Raw genomic sequence first — 22,916 nt, forward strand, 5'->3', positions numbered from 1 at the left:
AAAGAACAGCCTATCTACTGAACAGCTAAACTTGATGGAATTTTAATGATGCAATTTTATTTCTCAGTGGTTTGGGCATTTCCTTGTTGTGAGAAATGTGAGTCCCAGGTGAGCCTTTTCCAAGTGTAAAAAGTTCTTATCTTTCCTTGTTAAATTTGCACCTGAAATCATAAAATCATTGTTATTAATTTCAAAGAAAAAAAATCCTGGCAGCTAAATGCAATATAAGGAAATCACTTACTAGCTCATTAATATCATTCATTTGGTTTAGCTTGCCGCTCTCAAATTGCAGCATCAGATGCTTGTTTAGCAGCGGTATCTTGGGGTGTACCATCTGTGCGTGTCACTAGACCCAGGGAATCTCCAATATTATCTACAGCATCCTCCCACACATCATCCTCCACCTCTGATTGAGGTTCTGTTGAAGTAACAGGCTCGTGCTGCAAGGAACCCTTGGCATTTTCTTCAGGTAAAACTGGTGTCTTTACCTCTTTTGCTGCCACAGGTGGTGGTGGTTCAACATCTTCAGACACAACTGAAGGCTCAGCCTTTGCTTCCTTTTTTTCCTGTTCAACCACCTGCAACATTGATTCCTTTACCTCTGGTGTCACAACAAAAAGCGCTGCAGCTGCTACTCCTACAACTGGGCCAATAGCTGGTGTCACCATCACAGGGGCTAAAGCAGACGTCTGTGTTGCTGGTGTTTCTTCAACAGTAGTCACAGGAGGTGTCTCCATCACAGTCACAACTGGTGTTGCTTTTACCAAAGGCACGACTGGAGTTGTTGGTGTCAGTGCTATCTGCTTTACAACCGGTGTCTGCATGGCTGGGGTCACAGCAGGTGCTTCTGCAACTGGAACTCCAGGCACTGGTGTCTCTGCCAGGGACACTGTTGGCTTTACTGCTAGAGTTTCTACTATTGGACTCACAACTGATGTTTCTACTGCTGCAGTCACTGCTGGTAGAACTACTGGAGGTGCAGCTTCTTTTACAGTCACTGAAACCAGAGCTGGTGTCTGTACCACCGGGATCGTAACAGGTCTCTCTACTACTGTGTTTGCAGTTGGTGCTCCTACTATAATTTCTTGTACTAGGCTCACAACTGTCCTTTCTGCTATTGGAGTCATCATCACTGGGGTCACAACTGGTGTCTCTGCCAGTGCAACTGAAGTTGGTTTTACTACAAGAGTTTCAACTACTGGGATCACAACTGACGTTTTTGCTGCTGAAGTTTCTGCTGGTGTAACTGGAGTTGCTGCTTCTGTTACAATTACTGAAATCTGAGCTGGTATTTCTACCACTGGTGATGTCTCTGCCACTGCAATTGAAGATACAACAGGTGTTTCTGCTGCTGAAGTCACTGATGAAACAACTACTGGAGGTGTAGGTTCTTTTACTGTCCCTAAAACCTGATGTGGTGTCTGTACCACTGGAGTCAAAACTTGTGTCTCAACCACTGCAAGTGGAGCTGACTTTAACACTGGAGTTTCAACCGCTGGTATCACAACAGGTGTTTCTGCTGCTGTAGTCACTGCTGAAAAAACTACTGCAGGTGCAGTCTCTGTTACCATCACAGAAACCTGACCTGGTGTCTCTACCACTGGGGTCACAACTGGTGTCTCTGCCAGTGCAACTGAAGTTGGTTTTACTACAGGAGTTTCAACTACTGGGATCACAGCTGACGTTTTTGCTGCTGAAGTCACTGATGACACAACTACTGGAGGTGCAGCCTCTTTTACTGTCAATAAAACCTGATGTGGTGTCTCTACCACTGGAGTCAAAACTGGTGTCTCTGCCAGTGCAACTGAAGTTGATTTTACTACAAGAGTTTCAACTACTGGGATCACAGCTGACGTTTCTGCTGCTGAAGTTCCTGCTGGTGTAACTGGAGTTGCTGCTTCTGTTACAATTACTGAAACCTGATCTGGTGTCTCTACCACTGGGGTCACAACTGGTGTCTCTGCCAGTGCAACTGAAGTTGGTTTTACTACAGGAGTTTCAACTACTGGGATCACAGCTGACGTTTTTGCTGCTGAAGTCACTGATGACACAACTACTGGAGGTGCAGCCTCTTTTACTGTCAATACAACCTGATGTGGTGTCTGTACCACTGGAGTCAAAACTGGTGTCTCTGCCAGTGCAACTGAAGTTGATTTTACTACAAGAGTTTCAACTACTGGGATCACAGCTGACGTTTCTGCTGCTGAAGTTCCTGCTGGTGTAACTGGAGTTGCTGCTTCTGTTACAATTACTGAAATCTGAGCTGGTATTTCTACCACTGGTGATGTCTCTGCCACTGCAACTGAAGTTACAACAGGTGTTTCTGCTGCTGAAGTCACTGATGAAACAACTACTGGAGGTGTAGGTTCTTTTACTGTCCCTACAACCTGATGTGGTGTCTGTACCACTGGAGTCAAAACTGGAGTCTCAACTGGAGTCTCAACCACTGCAAGTGGAGCTGACTTTAACACTGGAGTTTCAACTACTGGTATCACAACAGGTGTTTCTGCTGCTGTAGTCACTGCTGAAAAAGCTACTGTAGATGCAGTCTCTGTTACCATCACAGAAACCTGATCTGGTGTCTCTACCACTGGGGTCACAACTGGTGTTTCTGCTAGTGCAACTGAAGTTGGTTTTACTACAGGAGTTTCAACTACTGGGATCACAGCTGACGTTTTTGCTGCTGAAGTCACTGATGACACAACTACTGGAGGTGCAGCCTCTTTTACTGTCAATACAACCTGATGTGGTGTCTGTACCACTGGAGTCAAAACTGGTGTCTCTGCCAGTGCAACTGAAGTTGATTTTACTACAAGAGTTCCAACTACTGGGATCACAGCTGACGTTTCTGCTGGTGTAACTGGAGTTGCTGCTTCAGTTACAATTACTGAAATCTGAGCTGGTATTTCTACCACTGGTGATGTCTCTGCCACTGCAACTGAAGTTACAACAGGTGTTTCTGCTGCTGAAGTCACTGATGAAACAACTACTGGAGGTGTAGGCTCTTTTACTGTCCCTACAATCTGATGTGGTGTCTGTACCACTTGAGTCCAAACTTGTGTCTCAGCCACTGCAAGTGGAGTTGACTTTAACACTGGAGTTTCAACCACTGATATCACAACAGGTGTTTCTGCTGCTGTAGTCACTGCTGAAAAAACTACTGTAGGTGCAGTCTCTGTTACCATCACAGAAACCTGACCTGGTGTCTCTACCACTGGGGTCACAACTGGTGTTTCAACCACTACAACTGGAGTTGACTTTACAACAGGAGTTTCTACGACTGGGATCACAGCTGACGTTTCTGCTGCTGAAGTTACTGCTGGTGTAACTGGCGTTGCTGCTTCTGTTACAATTACTGAAATCTGAGCTGGTATTTCTACCACTGGTGATGTCTCTTCCACTGCAATCGAAGATACTGCTGGAGTTTCTATTACAAGGGTCACATTTTGTTCTGATGCTACTAGAGTTACAGCTGATGTAGCTACTACAGAAGATACAATCTCTGGTACTGTCTCTGGAATTATAGCTGGTATCTCAACGACTGGTGTCTGTGTCACTGCAGCAACAGTTGGTTTTACTGATGTGATGGAAGCCACAGGAGTTTTGATTACTTGGCCCACTGTTGTTTCTGCAAATGGGGTCACATCTAGTGTAACTTCTTCTAGAGGTACAGTTTCTGTCATTGAAGCAACAGCTGGAGTCTCCTCCACAGATGTTACAGCTAATGACATTATCACTGGACCTAGAGTTGGTGACTGTACTGCTGGGATCTCTACTAGAGGGGGCACATTTGTTTTTTCTACCACAGCTGGTGTTTCTACGTCTGTGATCACAACTGCTGCTTCTGCTACTGTAGTCACTACTGCTACTGAAGATGCAGCCACTGTTACTTGCACTGAACCAAGATCTGGTGTTGCTACCACTGGAATCACATTCTGTATGTCTACTACTGGGGCCACAGTAGTCCTCACAATCACTGATTCAACATTTGGTGTTTCTGCTGCTACAGTCACAACAGGTGTGTCTTCCACTGGTGCTACAACCATTGACTCTTTGCCTAGAGTTACAAATTGTGTTACTTCATCTAGAGGTGTAGCTGGTGTCACTACCACAGAAATGACAGTGGGCATCTCCTCCACTTGTTCTTTGATCACTGTTGTCAACACTGACGTGTCAGTGTCTATGTTTTGATTCTGTGGAGTTACAACAGAATTGAGAGTATCAGTCGTCTTTGCCTTTGTAGTCTTTGTAGATGTAACCACTGGTGTTTCTACTTCAAGTTCTGTGACCAGTGATGTGACAATAGGTTTCTCCAGTTCCAGTTCAGTTACTACAGCTGTCTCTAATTTAACTTCTGTTACCACTGGCATTTCAACCTTCGGTTCTGTCACTTCAAGTGTCGCAGCTCTGAGTTCACTCACTACTTGTGTTTGTATCTCAGAAACAGAAATGTCTGGCATTTCTTCTGTAACTTCAGAGCTAAATGGTGGTGCCTGTGCAATGGGCATTGCTTCCGTTACTGCTTGTATTTCATCTTTAATTTCTGCCTTGTCTAACTGTAACTTATTTGACAGTGTCGTTTCTATCGACTGTTCAAGAGGTTCACATTTTATCCTAACGTCTTCATCTGCTTCATTCTTGTGTTCACTCACATTACTAACTTCCATTTGTGTAGCAGTATCGTTTTGTGCCAGCACTGTGGTTGCAGCCACTTCAATCACAGTCGGCCCTGAGTCATATCTTTCTGGTTCCGATTTGGGTGCAACAGCCATTGTAACCTTTTCTTCTGGAACTGCTGTTTCTTTAATTAATGTTGATGTCATTGCTGAAGCCTGGTCACCATCTATTGCTTCAGCATGAACTACAGTCATTTCAGATGCATCGCCCTCTTGTTCTGTTGCCGTCGGTAGCTCTGATATTGCAAGTGCCTGTGCTACTGGTTCAACCACTGTAAGTTTCTCTTTCCCTGACTGTTTTGTTGTATTCTCAATAATGGCAACCATCTCTAAAACTTTACCAGTCTTAATATTCTCAGTTGTCACTGGTTGTTCATTCTCTTTGGGCGGTTCTGGACTATGTTTGGTGTCTTCACTGCACTCCTCTGTTTGAGAACCCACTATTTCTAGTGGTACAGGTCTTGCTTCAACTTCTGCCAATGCTGTCTCTAGAGGTGTCAGTATGATTTCACAACTAGTTTCGAGCTCTGCTGGTGTTTCTGTGTGCTCAGATACATCTTTTGAAAACCTAGGAACAACTGTGTGTTCTCTAATTTCACAAACCATCTCTCCATTTTCAGTATCTGCATCAATAGTTATTTCAGGAGATTCATCAGTAGTATTTGTATGAGCAGAAACATCTTGATTGTCTGTTTCATTGCTTTCAGTATTTTCTAAAAGTTGCCCTTCTTTTACAGCAAGTTCCTCTACCTCTTTTAGAAATATCCTGTCCATTCTGTCACTTGCTCTGTCATCCCCTTTGACATTATCCATATCTGTATCAATGTCTTCTTTATAGATCTCTTCAGCCTGCCCAACTAATACAGATTCTGGAAGTGACACCTCCTTGGCTGGTATCTGTTCTCTGGCTAATGATTCATCATTAGCTTCTGGAATGTTTTTAGCCATTTTCTCGCTGATCTCCTCTACAGTCACTGCTGAATTACCTGCTAAAAGGACTGCATCTTGTACGCCAACTAGTATTTCACAGACATCAACTTGTATTGATTCAACTTCTTCTAAATTGTCTTCTAACTCCAGTGTCTCTGCCACTATGTGATCTGAACTTATAATACTCTCTTTGCTTTCCAGACACTCCTCCACTGAGGCAATCATTTCAATTTCTTCCTCAGGGACATCTAAGGCTTCAGCGAGTGCAGCTTTCTCAAACTCAGCAGGTGACAATTCAACATCTGGTAGCTTCAGCTCTTTTTCAGGTTTAGCAGCTAATGGTTGTTCATACACAGGTTCCTCTAACTCTGGATACAATGTACTCTCTGTTTCAGGACCATGGGTGTAGTCTGACATAACCTGATCCAGCCCAGCTTCACATTGCATTGTATCAATCATTTGTCCGAGTTCAATACCAGTTGTACATTCCTCTGTTTTGCCCTCCATATGAGTCTCCTCTGATTCTTCCACTAAAGGCTCGGCCACTAATTTAATGACTTGCTCTACGTCCAGCTGAGTTTCAGTGGCAGATTCTTCTTCATTCTCAATTATTTCCTGATACACAGTCTTCACATCCTTGATTTCAGCTTCATAGACCTCATCTGTCTCAAGTCCTGCAGCTTCAGGTTCATCTGTAAAGTTATCAGAAACTAATTCAGTTGGGACAGCATCGCTCACTTCAGGTATTGCCTCCACTAAGTGTGCAGGGAGATGCTCTAAAACAGACTCTATTTCTTGGGATACTAGGCCTGTACATATTGCTGTTGCCTCAGTTTTCTTATGTGCAACCAAAACTGTTGTTTCCTCTGGTGTGTATGACTGTACAATATAAGGTGAACATGACACAGCCAGAGATTCTTGTCTTTCATCTTTTGTAGTTACCGATTGAATACTTTGAGTCATGCAGATAGATTGAATAGCTTCCTGTAGGATCACATCTGATGTTTGTACACCATATTCAGCCGACACTGGTGTAACATGTCCAGATGTCCAGGGTGATTCAGTTAGTTGCGAGACTGCCGAGACCATTTCAGTAGTTTCATCCCCAGTGAATTGTTCACTTGCTGGTTCTGGGGCAGTGACCGCATCAGCTGTCAACTCCACAATGTCCTCAGATAAGGTGTCATCCTGTGTTGTCCACTCTGCAGATGATACTGGTGTTACAATGCTTTCCTCAATGATGCCTTCCTCTGGTATATCACTCAGTTGTTGATGTTTGCTCACAAAGTCTGTGAGTTCTTCAAAGTCCTCTGATAGACCATGTATGACTGTTGGTCCAGTGTTACTTGAAATTTTAGCTGCAATTTTGGGCACTAAGTCATTGGATGTGTCCTGTTCTAACACTTGTAATGTCATCTCTGGTTTCTCATGTTCTATTGTTATTTCAACTCGTTGTTCATTCACCTCCTTCAGACTTTCAGGCTCAATTATTTCATACTCAGACAGGGGAATGATAGCTGGGGTTTCATCATCTTCATCACCTGTTTCATGATCCTTAGCAGCCTCATCTGAGGACGTTTGTTCTTGCCTTGCTTCCGATTGTCTTTTTTTATGCCCTGGAATAAGTTTCTTCATAGAAAATGAATCGTCTTTGTTCATCTCACTGTCTGAAGGTATCTGCTCAGGGGTACTACTTTCTCCAGTTCTGACCTTTCTCTTTGGGGTGACCATTTTTTTAAACGTTTTCCATGTGGATCCCATTTCTCCCTCTGCAGGACTTCCTGTTTGTTCATTAGATGATGTGAGATGATCATAATCACCCTCAAAGGAACTTCCAAGTGGAGACTCAGTTGTTTTCTCATTTTCTTCTCTTTTGTCTGCCGTTTCATCCTCATTTGTCCTCATCCTAGCCCTTTTTTTAGAGGAGCCACCACAAATCAGTGCCTCCCAGGAAACGGTGGTGTCAGATTTCTTTTTGGACTCTTGAGGGCTTACATCAGCAACCAGCTCCTCTTCAGCAGGTTTTGGTTCCCCAATCACTGGTTCCTCCACTTCCCCTTGCTCTGTCAATTCCAAGAATGGCTTTGGCTGTTCAGAGACTTGTTCCTCGGCCTCGATCACTTTTTCTGCAGTTTTACTTTCTCTCTGCTTTCTTGTGGAAAATTTCCTAAAAAGTCTTTTAAGTGGACTTCCTTGTACCTTATCTTTCTCTAGAAAATTCAGAAGCTCTCCTTCAGGTAACAACTTGTCATCGGCTTTCTCCACTGCATCTTTTTCTTCCTCTGATAAAATATAAGGGATATCAAGACACATGCATTTACTGTCCTCATGTTCAGCCTCATCTGCATCAATTTTCTCGATTCTTTTGAGTTCCTCTTCCTTACTCTCTTTCTGTATTTCCTCTTCTTTCTTTCTTTTTCTTAAACTGGCAAAGATACCTTGTGTAAAGAATTGCTTGATTGGTGACATTTGTTCCTCCGGCTCAGGACTTTCTTTTGCCATTTCTTTACCAGGTGTGTCCTCCACATGATGTTCCACTAACTTTATGTCCGGATCCAGCTCCGTTTCATTGTCTGTTTGTTGAGAGGGTTCTGCTGCATCAGGCTGGGAAAACGCCTCACTTTTGTGAGTCTCCTCAGCCGTGTTTTCATTTGCTGCCACTGCACTGTTCTCTTGAGTGTCATCGGAGTCCTCTGAGGGACTTGCAACTCTTTCTTCTTGCTCATTTGCTTCAGTCTTTTCACATGTGTCTTTTTTTAGGGTAAACTTAAATCCAACAAATCTGAAGATTTTTTTGAAGCCAACTTCATTGATATCATTCACTTGGTTGTCCTCCTTAGGTTCTTCACCATCCGCATTGACCATCTCTGTGCTCTCATTCTTAATGTTTGGTTGAAGAGCATCCATTTCCTGAAGGTCTTCAGTTGTTTCTGTGCCATCTTCTTTCAGAGTGACAAACCCTGAGCCAACTAACAAGAAAGAAAGAAAGTTAAGTATGCATGCTATAAATATACATATACACAGTATAAAGTATTTGTGCTTGGATATTTACTACTATATAAGCGCTGTTTTCATTTCAAATTGGAAACAATGAGGGAGACAATTAATTGAATAGCAATAACATATTACCACCTACCATCTTCAAGTACTCTTTCCTCAAAGTAGCCATTTAATTCATCTGCATGGCTCCTTGTCTTTACATTCAAACTGGAGATCTGTCCATTTTTCTGTAACAACTAAGCAAAAGACAGAACAAATTAAGGAGTGACCAACAAGTTAAACAATGGATTTAGCTCTCCGTCCTTATGATTCATAAAGGAACAATAAATAACGTTAATTTGCATTGTACAAACATTACACACAATAAAATAATACAAAATTATGCTATAAAATGTATTAATGTCTATTGTCTCAAAGTATATAGTAAGACAATGAATAATGAACAACAACATACTCAAAAGGTTATGGTTAAAATCAGTTGGCTCAGTCAGGCTGAATAAATAAATAAATAAATAAATAAATAAATAAATAAATAAAAAAGTATATAGTGACAGATTGAAGTTAAGAAATTCCCCAAACATTTTTCAAAGGTTATCACAATATAATTTGACTACATTTGCTTAATGTTAACCACATAATCACAATGTAGTTTGAAGGAGAGGTCCCTTGGGATAACTAACAAAACAAAATATGTTATCCGAGGAATTCGAGTATCAGATAGCTCTCCTTTGACTAAAAGCCATCTCACAGACTTCCTGTTAAACCATGGCTGACCTCAGCATGTTTTACATGGAAAATCAATGCACCCAGTACAGTAAGGGAAAATTCCATCAATCCGTTGGGAATAAGAGAACTACTAATATCCCTATCCATTAATGTGCACACTGCACACATTAGTACAAAACAACTGACAAACCCAAACAGAGTTGTGATATGTTGAAATAAACCATCTTTCAAAAAACAAAAGGAAATGCTTTTTAAATTCTTAACCTTCACTTTTAATACAATAAAATAATTCAGATGAACAAGAAAAACAAACATCAAAGGCCAAACCAGTAATTCAATCCACATGATAAGAAGCAATGTAGTAGCGATGAAACACTTTTAAATCTAATTTAAAGTTTAGAGTCCGGGTGTAAAAGAATATACCATATATCCTTTGCCAGCCATTGGGGATGCATCAATTATTAGGGTTACTGTATTATTCTTGTCACTTGGCAGATGATTTGTATATGTGTGTGATTTTACCCAAATATGTCTACTCCTGCAGTTCTCATGCCACAAGATGACAGATTCTTCCTCAATGTTTTTCTTGAAAGTAAAGAACCATCCAAAATAAAGAAAATGTTCCATAGAATTTTCCTGAATCTGAATTCAACACAGAGATATTTAGAAATATATATATGATTTAACATAAATTAATGCAAATCTCAATAATTTGATCTCTTAAAAACTAAGATAAACTATCTAATCTGAACTACCATGACCTAATGCAAATTTTGTTCACTAAAATGTATTTAGGCCAAACACCTATAAATAGGACAAAGTCACCTCTTCCTTTCAACTTTTGACTTACTGCAGGTACATAGCATTTATTTTTTGATATTCATTTCCCCCATAAATAACTAATAGATTTAGTACATCAAGCAAAACACTATCATTATAATATATATATATATATATATATATATATATATATATATATATATATATATATATATATATATTAAGATCAAATGGAGATTAGCCTACAGCTTTAGTCTCAAAATTGTCTTATGAGAAAAGCAATGTCACATGTGTCCACTCTACAGTTTCAGAATAGATGTCAACAATGTCTCAAACTGTGCTCAAATTTGCCAAAACACCAAAGTCTGCAATCAAAACTCATACATTAAGTCACATTTCTCATTGAATGATCAGGACTAAATTAACTGCTATCCCCATTAATTTTATGACTCTTTACATTCACTGTAAACAAATGTCTAATTTGAGTGTAGCCTATGTTATGTATCCCTCAAGGAGAAACAAGGAGAAAAACATAACTGAGAAATCTCTTCTCCCGAGGTAAAAAAAAAAGAGCAACCACTGAGCAATAATTTGATCCTCTGTCTGTCTACCTATCAAACATTCTTAACATATTCTGCATTAGGCTACCTCAGAAATGTTATCTAGGTAGGCAGCTCGCTATGTTTTGAGATGCAGCCCGTGCGTGTCTTTAGATTCAGAGATCGTGTCTTTGAAAGTTTGTGAAGCATTTCTTTGCAAGCAGGAGACTGAATTGATGTATTCTACCTTGTCATCGGCACTGCCGTCTCCCTGAGCCTCGCTCGCTGCTGCTGCAGTGACCGCGAGTTCCTCCGCCTCGTCCTCCTCGCATCTGCCGCTGGATGATGCCGTAGCTCCCATTTCACAATCCTTCTCTCCTTCTCTTCGCTTTCTTCCCTTTCACCCAATGTAACTGCAAAGCGAAAGGGAGGATATCCAAAGATGAGTGCTGAGCGGTGGTCGGACTCAGAAGTGATGCAGTTTGGCTCGATACAAACTCTTTTAGGACGCATCCTTCCTGCATCACATGAACACACTGGCACGCCTCGACGGATCAATGGGGGAGAGAAGGAGAGTCCTGGGATGACCTAGGGACAACCACTACAATGAACGTATTTATCTCGTGATTATGCTTCTCTAGCCTATTCATCGCATATTTTTATGTATAGTCCAATATTGGATTTAGGCGAATTAAAAGCTTGTAAAAACAACTTATAACGTATGTGGAATAACTATAGCCTAAATGCTTTTTTAAAATAAGACATGTTAATTTCAAAGTTGCAAAAATGTGTTCTCATGTGACCCTTTGAGGAAAAAACACTTCCTACATACAAATGTATTTTTTTTGTGATATAATTTGTTTTTAAAGCAAGAAATATTTTAATATCAATGTCTTAATATTAAATCCGATTAATTAGGCTAATTAAGAAGAGAACTAAAACAATCGAAGGTCAAGCCAGAAATTCAATTTCTCATTCATAAATGAAATGGCGAAAAGTATGTGGACACTCCCTAATTATCAAGTTGTCTATTCCAGTAATCCCAGTGAAACAAATATTATATATTATATATATAATATTATGCTACATTGCTACAATATAATTATGTGATTCTGATTTTGTTGTAATTTTCTGTTGTGAATGCCAATGTGTGAATGACAAAGTTAGGTCCATGTAGAAATTAGGGCTGTAACGGTTCAAATAACTCATGGTTCGGAATGTGCTGTGTTCAGGGAATAAAGGACTACTGTCGAATAAAAAAAACAAGAACAAATAATCCTACTACAAGCAACAGCACAAATAAATAGGGTGAATTAAGGGTGATTGGTAAAGTTTTTGAATTTCCGCCTTGTGCAAGGTTTCTTGCCATAAATTAAAAACAGCTGCCCAACACATGATACATTTCTGTAATACTGAAGATGTTACCTATCCATTTGAACAGGAAAAATGTTTATATTACAATGAAAGTATATGTTACATACACTCTTATGTAAACTGAGCCTAATGGGGGCATTATTTGGATGAGATGTTGGGTGCCTCCATGAATTAACCGCATTTAACCTGCACAATGGAACATTCCTTTAATGGAAACATGCAAATGGTTTATTACTGCAACACAATCAGTAAAAAAAAATAACTATAATGTTTCTATTTTCAGAATTTGGTCGTTTTATTTGAGAAAAATCTAGCTAGTTCATGAATATTTTTGTGGTTGATTAGGGCTTACACAAATAAAGAGGTTGGGAACCACTGATTTAGAGCATACAGAGCATAAACAATGGTTATCTTGCAAGGTTAATCATTTTCTTAATTAGCAAAGCCTTTAAGCACTGTCCCAATCACCCAAAATCATGCTGTCCCATTCACCCAAATTGTGTTTAGGTGGATGGGACAAAATAAAAACAACCTATATTCGGAAAATAGAAACATGATATTAACAATTTTATTGTATTCGTGTTTCCATCAAAAGTTTGTACAACAGCTACAACAATTTTAGGACCTTATTATGAAATCAGCAAAAGCTAATGTCATTTTCCTCAGTTCATGTATTTCAGGGTCAATGATGCCTGCCCCGCCCACCTACAGGATGTCACACCAATAAAGGCATCCAATTTTGATTATGTGGTCTCACAGCTAGGGGCTCAGCAAAAAAAGTTTTTATTTTCACTCATTAGGTGAGAAAATAAACTCTGTATAGTTATACTGTCCCATTCGACCTTACGTCCCAATCACCCTTAATTCACCTACAATAGTTTTCAGGTTTTTCAGGTAGCCGAGGTCTATCAGTTTTCCATCAAATGTAAAACAACATTGCATATAATCTTCACTGTATCAGTGAAATAAAGATTAATCATTATTAAAGTTACAAAAGCTATTCAGTCAAGAGCAGTGAGTGATTTTCCTGTTCTTTTGTTGTTTAACATTAAAAACTCAATATTTGCACGCTTTCTGTGTTCGTGCTTTGGATTAGTGTACACACACATCTTCTCATAGCGTGCACGCGTGTCTCTTTTGTGTCTTGCGCTTGAATGTTTAAATTTGGCAGATTGGAAGTTTAAACACAGAAAGACACTCTCATCTGCGTTTGTCAGATTTGAGATTAACCGTGGTGCAAGTGCGTGCAGAACCGTGGGTGGAGAATGGTACGGTTAGATTTTTTACAGAGAACCGTTACACCCCTAGTATAAATTGCTTGTCGAACATTTTAAAAGCATGCAAAAAGCATGAATCTAACTCTCCTGGGAAGGCCTTCCACTATCTTGAAATTGGATGCAGGGATTTGATCCCATTTAGACTGAAAAGCATAAATTAAGGGACCTGGCTTGCAGTTGGAGTTTCAAATGATCCTGAAGGTGTTTAGTTTAGTTTAGTTTAGTTTAGTTTAGTTTAGTTTAGTTTAGTTCCTCTACACCATAAAGCATTTCTATTACTGCCATGCTGGGACAGAAACGGGCCTTCCTGCTTAATAATTAAAGCCCATACTCTAATATTATATGATGTATAACATTAAGATATGTCCTTACAGAAATGTCTTGAAAAATCAAACTGCTCATTATAAGGGGGTATCCATATACTTTTCACTACATACTGTATGTGGTTCAAATCTAATAGGCCTACTACTCACTTTTCAACAACTTACTAGTAGAGAAGTATGATGGTTGAAAACAACATGGCCCTGAACTGCTTTCCATCAGCAGAGTCCGGACAGCTTGTCAAATTTATGGAGCACCATGTCCGGAACATCTTCAACAGAAAACCCTTTTTCTGAATGCTGAGAATGGAAGCTTGGGAGAAAGTTATTTCAGTAATCCCAAACACAAGGTAAAATAAACATTGGTGTGGCTCAAAAACAATGAAGGTGAATGTCTTACAAAAGCCCAGCCAAAGTCCTGATCTTAATCTAATTGTAAATCCGGCACTATTTACGGATGTAGGATTTATAATTCCGTGAAATAAGAAAATGAAATAAAGGTCTCCAAACATCTGCAAGACATTGTATTTTGTCTGAATTTAAATTTTAACACATTTTTGTACACTGTAAAAAATAATAATATATATGATCAATAATTCATAAATAATTTCAACAATTTCATTTTATTTGAGATATCTTAATATAGTTATATGAGGTTCAACAGGAATTTCCAAGTCAATTGAATTTAATATAATTTAAGATGAAATGATATGTACAGCCAATTTTATTATACAACTATTATATAACTTAAAATAACTATAATTTTAAGATGAAATATATTTTTTTTAGTGAAAGCATCCAGCAATCCATCAGAGAGCAATGCTTTCTGTGAATGCAAGTTACTAAGAGTTAGGCCTATGTGCTAAACTGAGTTTAACCTTTATCATAATATGTTTGTTCTCATACAGAAAATATTATTTATTTTTATGTACTATGCACAAGGATGACAGAAATGATTAAGAATTATCATTATTATTACCTCAGCCAGTGTGAATATGTTGAAATGTAGGCACAGTAAAAGAAGATTCTGTTTTGTTGTGGTCAAACAGGGTTGGAATAACTTACAGCCATTGTAAATGGATTATGTAATAGTAAGAGAAAAGCCTGCTAATTTGGGAGCAATGGAAGTAAAGATAAAAATATAGATTTTCCAGCCATTTTGGCCAGCACATACCAAAAAGCTGTAACGCGGAAAGTCTGGGCAGAGGGTGAATTAAAATCAACTGACTGGTCAAATGTTATTCTGAGGAGGAACAGTCTTTATCATAATGCAATTTGAGATTAAACGAGCCCATGTGAACTCAAACATCACGAGTGTGACAAACAACCCAACATAAAACACTCTGCAATGGCTCTCTTATGTTTTGGATCTCTCTTTAAAAGTTTGACATTTAGTAACTTAACATGAATTTTTACAACTTTTAAGAGTAGGTTACCCAAAAAGGATAACATTTATAATGCTCTTTTTTATACAACATAGGCTGTCAAGCTCCAAAAAGGACAGAAAAGGGCAGGAAAAGTTTCATAACAAAGTTCATGTTGCACACATCAAAAAACCTGGCACAGTCACAAAGCACATGAGAAGCAATGGTGTGTGGCGTTATGTCATATTCATATTTACTTGCATTTGTATTTATGCAAAGAGACATTGCACCTCATGGTATGCATTTTATTAGTTCCTGAATCCCTCAAAACAAATGAGTAAATTATTAAAAGTAAATAATGACAAATATTTTCATGTTTGAGTGAAATACTGACAAGTATTGAAAAAACACACAAGAATGAACCTCATTGGTTCTTACAGAAGCTCAAACGTGCTGCGTAACACGAGAATGAACCTCATTGGTTCTTGCAGAAGCTCAAACGTGCTGCGTAACACGAGAATGAACCTCATTGGTTCTTGCAGAAGCTCAAATGTGCTGCGTAACATGAGAATGAACCTCATTGGTTCTTGCGAAAGCTCAAACGTGCTGCGTAACATGAGAATGAACCTCATTGGTTCTTACAGAAGCTCAAACGTGCTGCGTAACACGAGAATGAACCTCATTGGTTCTTGCGAAAGCTCAAACGTGCTGCGTAACATGAGAATGAACCTCATTGGTTCTTACAGAAGCTCAAACGTGCTGCGTAACACGAGAATGAACCTCATTGGTTCTTGCTGAAGCTCAAACGTGCTGCGTAACATGAGAATGAACCTCATTGGTTCTTACAGAAGCTCAAACGTGCTGCGTAACACAAGAATGAAGCTCATTGGTTCTTGCAGAAGCTCAAACGTGCTGCGTAACATGAGAATGAACCTCATTGGTTCTTACAGAAGCTCAAACGTGCTGCGTAACATGAGAATGAAATGATGTTTTATTAACAAGGTTCGGGAGGAGCACGTTCAGATAATTAACACAAGTGGAGAGCACTCAGCAATCAATGGTGAGAGGTATTTATACTCAGCAGTCTCACCTCATTCCATTGACAGTTTTGCAGCATCCCTCCACCACCCCTTCTCCACACTTCTAGTACTAAACACTTACATACGGGGGGAGTACTCTGGGTTCGGGCCGAACTCCGAGCTCGGAGCCCTCCCTCCGGACAGCACGCCATATACGCATTAAACTTACCCAGTCAAATTATATGTAAGTGTGAACTCGTGAACCTCATTGGTTCTTACAGAAGCTCAAACGTGCTGCGTAACACGAGAATGAACCTCATTGGTTCTTGCTGAAGCTCAAACGTGCTGCGTAACATGAGAATGAACCTCATTGGTTCTTACAGAAGCTCAAACGTGCTGCGTAACACGAGAATGAACCTCATTGGTTCTTGCTGAAGCTCAAACGTGCTGCGTAACATGAGAATGAACCTCATTGGTTCTTACAGAAGCTCAAACGTGCTGCGTAACACGAGAATGAAGCTCATTGGTTCTTGCAGAAGCTCAAACGTGCTGCGTAACATGAGAATGAAGCTCATTGGTTCTTGCAGAAGCTCAAACGTGCTGCGTAACATGAGAATGAAATGATGTTTTATTAACAAGGTTCGGGAGGAGCACGTTCAGATAATTAACACAAGTGGAGAGCACTCAGCAATCAATGGTGAGAGGTATATATACTCAGCAGTCTCACCTCATTCCATTGACAGTTTTGCAGCATCCCTCCACCACCCCTTCTCCACACTTCTAGTACTAAACACTTACATACGGGGGGAGTACTCTGGGTTCGGGCCGAACTCCGAGCTCGGAGCCCTCCCTCCGGACAGCACGCCATATACGCATTAAACTTACCCAGTCAAATTATATGTAAGTGTGAACTCGTGAACCTCATTGGTTCTTACAGAAGCTCAAACGTGCTGCATAACACGAGAATGAACCTCATTGGTTCTTGCGGAAGCTCAAACGTGCTGCGTAACACGAGAATGAACCTCATTGGTTCTTGCGGAAGCTCAAACGTGCTGCGTAACAAGAGAATGAAGCTCATTGGTTCTTGCAGAAGCTCAAACGTGCTGCGTAACACGAGAATGAACCTTATTGGATCTTGCGGAAGCTCAAACGTGCTGCGTAACATGAGAATGAAGCTCATTGGTTCTTGCAGAAGCTCAAACGTGCTGCGTAACATGAGAATGAACCTCATTGGTTCTTACAGAAGCTCAAACGTGCTGCGTAACACGAGAATGAACCTCATTGGTTCTTGCGGAAGCTCAAACGTGCTGCGTAACATGAGAATGAACCTCATTGGTTCTTGCGGAAGCTCAAACGTGCTGCGTAACACGAGAATGAAGCTCATTGGTTCTTGCAGAAGCTCAAACGTGCTGCGTAACATGAGAATGAACCTCATTGGTTCTTGCGGAAGCTCAAACGTGCTGCGTAACACGAGAATGAACCTCATTGGTTCTTGCGGAAGCTCAAACGTGCTGCGTAACACGAGAATGAAGCTCATTGGTTCTTGCAGAAGCTCAAACGTGCTGCGTAACAAGAGAATGAAGCTCATTGGTTCTTGCTGAAGCTCAAACGTGCTGCGTAACACGAGAATGAACCTTATTGGATCTTGCGGAAGCTCAAACGTGCTGCGTAACACGAGAATGAAGCTCATTGGTTCTTGCAGAAGCTCAAACGTGCTGCGTAACATGAGAATGAACCTCATTGGTTCTTACAGAAGCTCAAACGTGCTGCGTAACATGAGAATGAAATGATGTTTTATTAACAAGGTTCGGGAGGAGCACGTTCAGATAATTAACACAAGTGGAGAGCACTCAGCAATCAATGGTGAGAGGTATATATACTCAGCAGTCTCACCTCATTCCATTGACAGTTTTGCAGCATCCCTCCACCACCCCTTCTCCACACTTCTAGTACTAAACACTTACATACGGGGGGAGTACTCTGGGTTCGGGCCGAACTCCGAGCTCGGAGCCCTCCCTCCGGACAGCACGCCATATACGCATTAAACTTACCCAGTCAAATTATATGTAAGTGTGAACTCGTGAACCTCATTGGTTCTTACAGAAGCTCAAACGTGCTGCATAACACGAGAATGAAGCTCATTGGTTCTTGCGGAAGCTCAAACGTGCTGCGTAACACGAGAATGAACCTCATTGGTTCTTGCGAAAGCTCAAACGTGCTGCGTAACACGAGAATGAACCTCATTGGTTCTTGCGAAAGCTCAAACGTGCTGCGTAACATGAGAATGAACCTCATTGGTTCTTACAGAAGCTCAAACGTGCTGCGTAACATGAGAATGAACCTCATTGGTTCTTGCGAAAGCTCAAACGTGCTGCGTAACATGAGAATGAACCTCATTGGTTCTTACAGAAGCTCAAACGTGCTGCGTAACATGAGAATGAACCTCATTGGTTCTTGCGAAAGCTCAAACGTGCTGCGTAACATGAGAATGAACCTCATTGGTTCTTACAGAAGCTCAAACGTGCTGCGTAACACGAGAATGAACCTCACTGGTTCTTGCGAAAGCTCAAACGTGCTGCGTAACACGAGAATGAACCTCACTGGTTCTTGCGAAAGCTCAAACGTGCTGCGTAACATGAGAATGAACCTCATTGGTTTTTGTGGAACCTCATTGTTTCTCTCACGTCAAGCGAACGTTTGAGCTTCTGTTTAACACAACTGATGTGTGAGTTGATTAATATGTGAATAAATATCTGTTTATCATATAAAGCCATCGTGTCTCTTCAGAAAATTTTGACTAAACCACTCAATTCATATAGATTAGTTTTACGATCTCTTTATGAACATTTTGAAGCATCTGTGGAATCTTCATAAAAGGAGGGACAGAAGGCTCTCAAGTTTCATTAAAAGATTTTCATTTGTGATGAACGAAAGTCTTACGGAAATGAGATGAGGGTGAGTAATTAATTAAATAATTTTCATTTTTGGGTGAACTATCCCTTAAACAGCACTGGATCATAAAACAAAATTTGCTGTGATGCCTTTTTTTTCTTACTTCTGTTATTTAAAGAGAAATTGTGATCAATAACATTGTTTTAACCAACAGTGTGAGTTTGAGGTGGGACTCAAACAGGGACACACACTTCATTAGCAACATAATGAACATCAGCATGAATTACTGTTGGGCCTGAAGATCAAGATGATGCTTAAATCAGAAAACTAACACATCAAGGGCAGAATAAATGTTCGTCTGCAAGCTCATTTTCTGGTGCATAAATGCTATGGATCAGTCTTTGGTCATCTTTTGGAGAGAGAATTACAACATGTCGGTGGTCTGATCCCACCGAACCCAAAGGTACTGAACCCAAATCTCACAGGAAACTTGTGTCTTTCAACAGAGCAGGAAGCAACAGTTCTTTTCAAGCTGTTCAATAACCTTTTGACTTAATCACATTCCAAATTCTTGTATTTTAAAACTAAGAGTCTTTACAAAAATTCATAAACATAAGTTTAAACATAAGCATACAAAAACAGACAACTTGACCATGAAGAATAGCATACAGTCATTGACTTTGGAGAATAAGCAATTAAACACATAGCAACAACCCAAAACACACTAGAAACCATTCAGCAACACCCTGGCAATCACTCAAAACACTGAGCACTGAGATGGCGAGTTTTGCCAATGCAAACGGCATCGACATTTTCTTAAAAAAAGATTTAAAATCGAAGTTTTCTTTACGGTTTCTGGGGAACTTCTAGATGTAGTTTGATGTGTCCTTGTTCATTTGAATAGAGACTAATCAGAGAGTGCACTATAATCTATTATAGCTGAGAAATAAATTATCTATGTTTTTGTTCCTTTATAACTGAAATGGACAGCAATTATTGGGCCAAGAAAGATGTCCAAACACATGACAAACATGAACGCTAATTCAATCAAAGGCCCTGAAACACTGGAGCTGCTGTGGAGATTAGCATACTAAGTTAACAGGATCAGTTAATTTGAGTCACAGCCTGTCTAACCAAAACCAGCTGATGTTTTCTTCAGGCATTACATAGTTTAAAAGTCCCGGGAAAGGATGTGAATAAACTACAGGCATGTACATCTCTTTCATGGTTAAATTTTGTCCGTCTGTTCATGCAACCATGTTTTGCAACTTATTTGTTTGTTCAGTGTCGCCAATCACAGATTTAACGTCATGTTTAAAAGACATACATTATATTTGCATAAGTACATGCAAGCTGAAGAAATGGAATGGAAATTTCCCAGCTTGCAGGATGTTTGATTGCATAATTGTGTGTTGTGGTTCCTTGCTCTTAATGGTAAGTGAATTACAGGTATCTTATTTGGTGTAATTGAATGCAAAATTAGAGGGGCTGATGGGACCTTTAAGTAAAGGATCCATTTGTATTTTTTTAATGTGACCAGTGCTGCAACCTAAAGGATTGTTTGAGATACTACATGATACTTTTGCTAATAAACCTTGATGCAAGAATATTTCACATGAACAGGAAATCAGTTGATAAGTTATTATCTACCTAAAATAATAGTCTAAAATGGTAAAATATACAGTATTTCCTAAGATGCGTAGCAAAATAATGCATATACAGAGTGTATAATGTTTGTCGGGTCACAAACACTTATGTGGTGTCATCTAAAATGTAACATATTTTTTGATCCTGGAACACCATTCCTGTCTGAAAATGTAATCTTAACCTTATCCCTACCCCTAAACCTAACCCTACTCTTAACTTATCCCTAAAATCAGAGGGAAATGATAGGTGAATAACACTGGTGATATAGAAGCACCTTACCCTGGTTTTAAGCCTAAACTGTAAATCTGTCCCTCAAATCTGATTGGTTGATTGGAATGTTGTTCCAGATGTTGATCCAGGAACAAGTTGTACTTGGTGAAATCATGTTCACCAATACCTTTCATATCACAAAGTGACAACTTTCATTTCAATTATAGTTCAAGCAAAATGAAAAGCAAAATTACAATTGTGGTTTGTTTAAAAGTTGATCAGTTAATCATTATATATGAGTGTAAAATTGTTTGGTTTCCCTGTCTATAGTCCATAACCCATTCACAAAACATTCACAAAACTGCGATCTGCCTAATGAACTTTTTCTAATATGCTCAACTCTTGGACCTGTTCAGATGGGTCATGACCCTTGCAGATGGGCCTTGAACTCTGTTGCTTGTCCTTTTTTCCTAAAGTGATTCAATATCCTAATGTAATGAAAAAAATTACATTCTGACCATATAATTCATTTTGGAAATACTCTGTGTTTGCACAACATTTCATTGTTTATCATTTACAGAAGCACTATTCTCACATAGAGACAGGTAGAACTTCAGGCGGAAGGGTGTACCGGTAATTCAATTAGATGCTTAAACAAATTGAGCATTCAGTGAAAGTGCAATAACTGAGTTACGTCTTTACCTAAGCAGTTTAATATCATACAGTGGGATCTGAAAACACACCAACAACATCAAGCTTCAAGAGACTTTGTGATGAAATAATTAAAATGCATAAATGTGTACTTACTGTTTGTTTTATTGTTTTTTTAAAACTTATTTTTGAGTAAAAAAGATTGAGATTGAAACTCATGCAGCCTTTCCAGTGGAATGTTTTGGCATACACTGGCATTAAGGTTACTATTGGTAGGACATTTAGTAGCTGTAAGACAAAAGTTAGATTTTTGTGGATCATGGCTAAATATGAGAGGAAATATTTTTGCAATTTATTTCTATTTGTGTATCTTGACGGAGGGTTGAAGCTGGAGTCGAGTTGCATACTTTAAAATTAAAAAAAAAAAAAAAAAAAAATCACAATTTAAATATGGGTGCGTTTACTTGTATCATATATCAAAAAAGAGAATCAACAATATCCCTGAACTCTAATACCGGTGTATAGAGAGCTTAATAAATATTCTGATCCCTGTCATCTGACTGCACTAGAGGTAATCATATTTGAATTACAACGTTTCTTTGCATGTTTGTAACTAATGTCAGAAGTTGCCTCATGTGATGTTCTCACTGTTGCATATAATCAGTTTGATGAGGTCAATCGTTGCGTGCTAGCTAGAATGCAACAGTACCGTTCCGGAAGTAAACCCTCATTAATTTTCTCTGTAGAAAAAAATATATATTTTAAGACAGACCTACCATCAGCTTTGAGGTCAATCGATGTTGTATGTATGCTTCTGTGTAGATTTCTTGTAAACACAATGCGATTACGCGGTAGCGAAAACTACCCACAATCCTGCAGAACATTTTGCCAATCGCTAGTTTGTTACCATTGAAACGGGAATCCTTCACTGACTTGGATTTTCGATTCGTTTCTACAATAAATAAATAAATAAATAAAAATAATTACAATAAAAGAATGTTGGTTGATAAATGTGTAGATATTTGTAAATGTTTGAATTAATAATAAAAGTTTATTAGTTTGTGTTGTTGTTTGGTTTCTTTTTTTATATACAGTAGCCTATACTATTGTTTGGTTTCACTTTTGGCCATTTACTTCTAGGAAACTTAGACTATATGCCATTTATGCAGTGTAAAATCGACTAAAATTAAATTTGACAGAATAAAACCTGACAACATTTCATAAAATAGTAACTAACTAAATAAATAAACACAAAAACAAATAAATAACACATTGATCAGGCAGAAAGTATGTTTTGGCCTTAGTGGATGTTGAGAACAGTATACAATTAGCCTGTATAGTAGCATACATGACTGCTGACATTTTTGCATCAGTTTTAGGCCTACACAGCCATAATGCATGCACAAAGTTTCAGCAGAAAGCAAAAGATCCCTGAGACCCTGAGAGTAAGGAAGGAACCATGGTACAAAGAGGAAACCCACACTGATCTGGGGTGCATTTCTTGAAGCCAA

General features: G+C 39.3%; 1 protein-coding gene across 1 annotated transcript; it reads right to left on the minus strand.

The window, feature by feature from the left end:
- Positions 1-20: 20 nt before the first annotated feature.
- On the minus strand, positions 21-22,287 carry akap12a (A kinase (PRKA) anchor protein 12a). Its single transcript, XM_081394180.1, has 7 exons — positions 22,182-22,287; positions 13,776-13,935; positions 11,150-11,239; positions 10,899-11,064; positions 8,743-8,842; positions 242-8,575; positions 21-161 (listed from the first exon to the last, which is right to left on the minus strand). The coding sequence occupies exons 4-6, from the start codon at positions 11,010-11,012 to the stop codon at positions 282-284; spliced, it is 8,508 nt and encodes a 2,835-aa protein (XP_081250306.1). The 5' UTR covers positions 11,013-11,064; positions 11,150-11,239; positions 13,776-13,935; positions 22,182-22,287; the 3' UTR covers positions 21-161; positions 242-281.
- Between the last annotated feature and the right edge of the window lie 629 nt (positions 22,288-22,916).

The sequence above is a fragment of the Scardinius erythrophthalmus genome (genome assembly GCF_964197995.2).
Source record: "Scardinius erythrophthalmus genome assembly, chromosome: 19".
Classification (NCBI taxonomy): Eukaryota; Metazoa; Chordata; class Actinopteri; order Cypriniformes; family Leuciscidae; genus Scardinius; species Scardinius erythrophthalmus.

What these genes read in the sequence shown, in the direction of transcription:
- akap12a (XM_081394180.1), bottom strand. Translation starts at nt 11,012, where the DNA reads ATGGGAGCTACGGCATCATCCAGCGGCAGATGCGAGGAGGACGAGGCG. An exon ending in ACGGCAGTGCCGATGACAAG is followed by an intron (nt 8,843 to 10,898) that starts GTAGAATACATC and finishes TCTTTTGCTTAG; the next exon opens with TTGTTACAGAAAAATGGACA. An exon ending in GGAAAGAGTACTTGAAGATG is followed by an intron (nt 8,576 to 8,742) that starts GTAGGTGGTAAT and finishes CTTTCTTGTTAG; the next exon opens with TTGGCTCAGGGTTTGTCACT.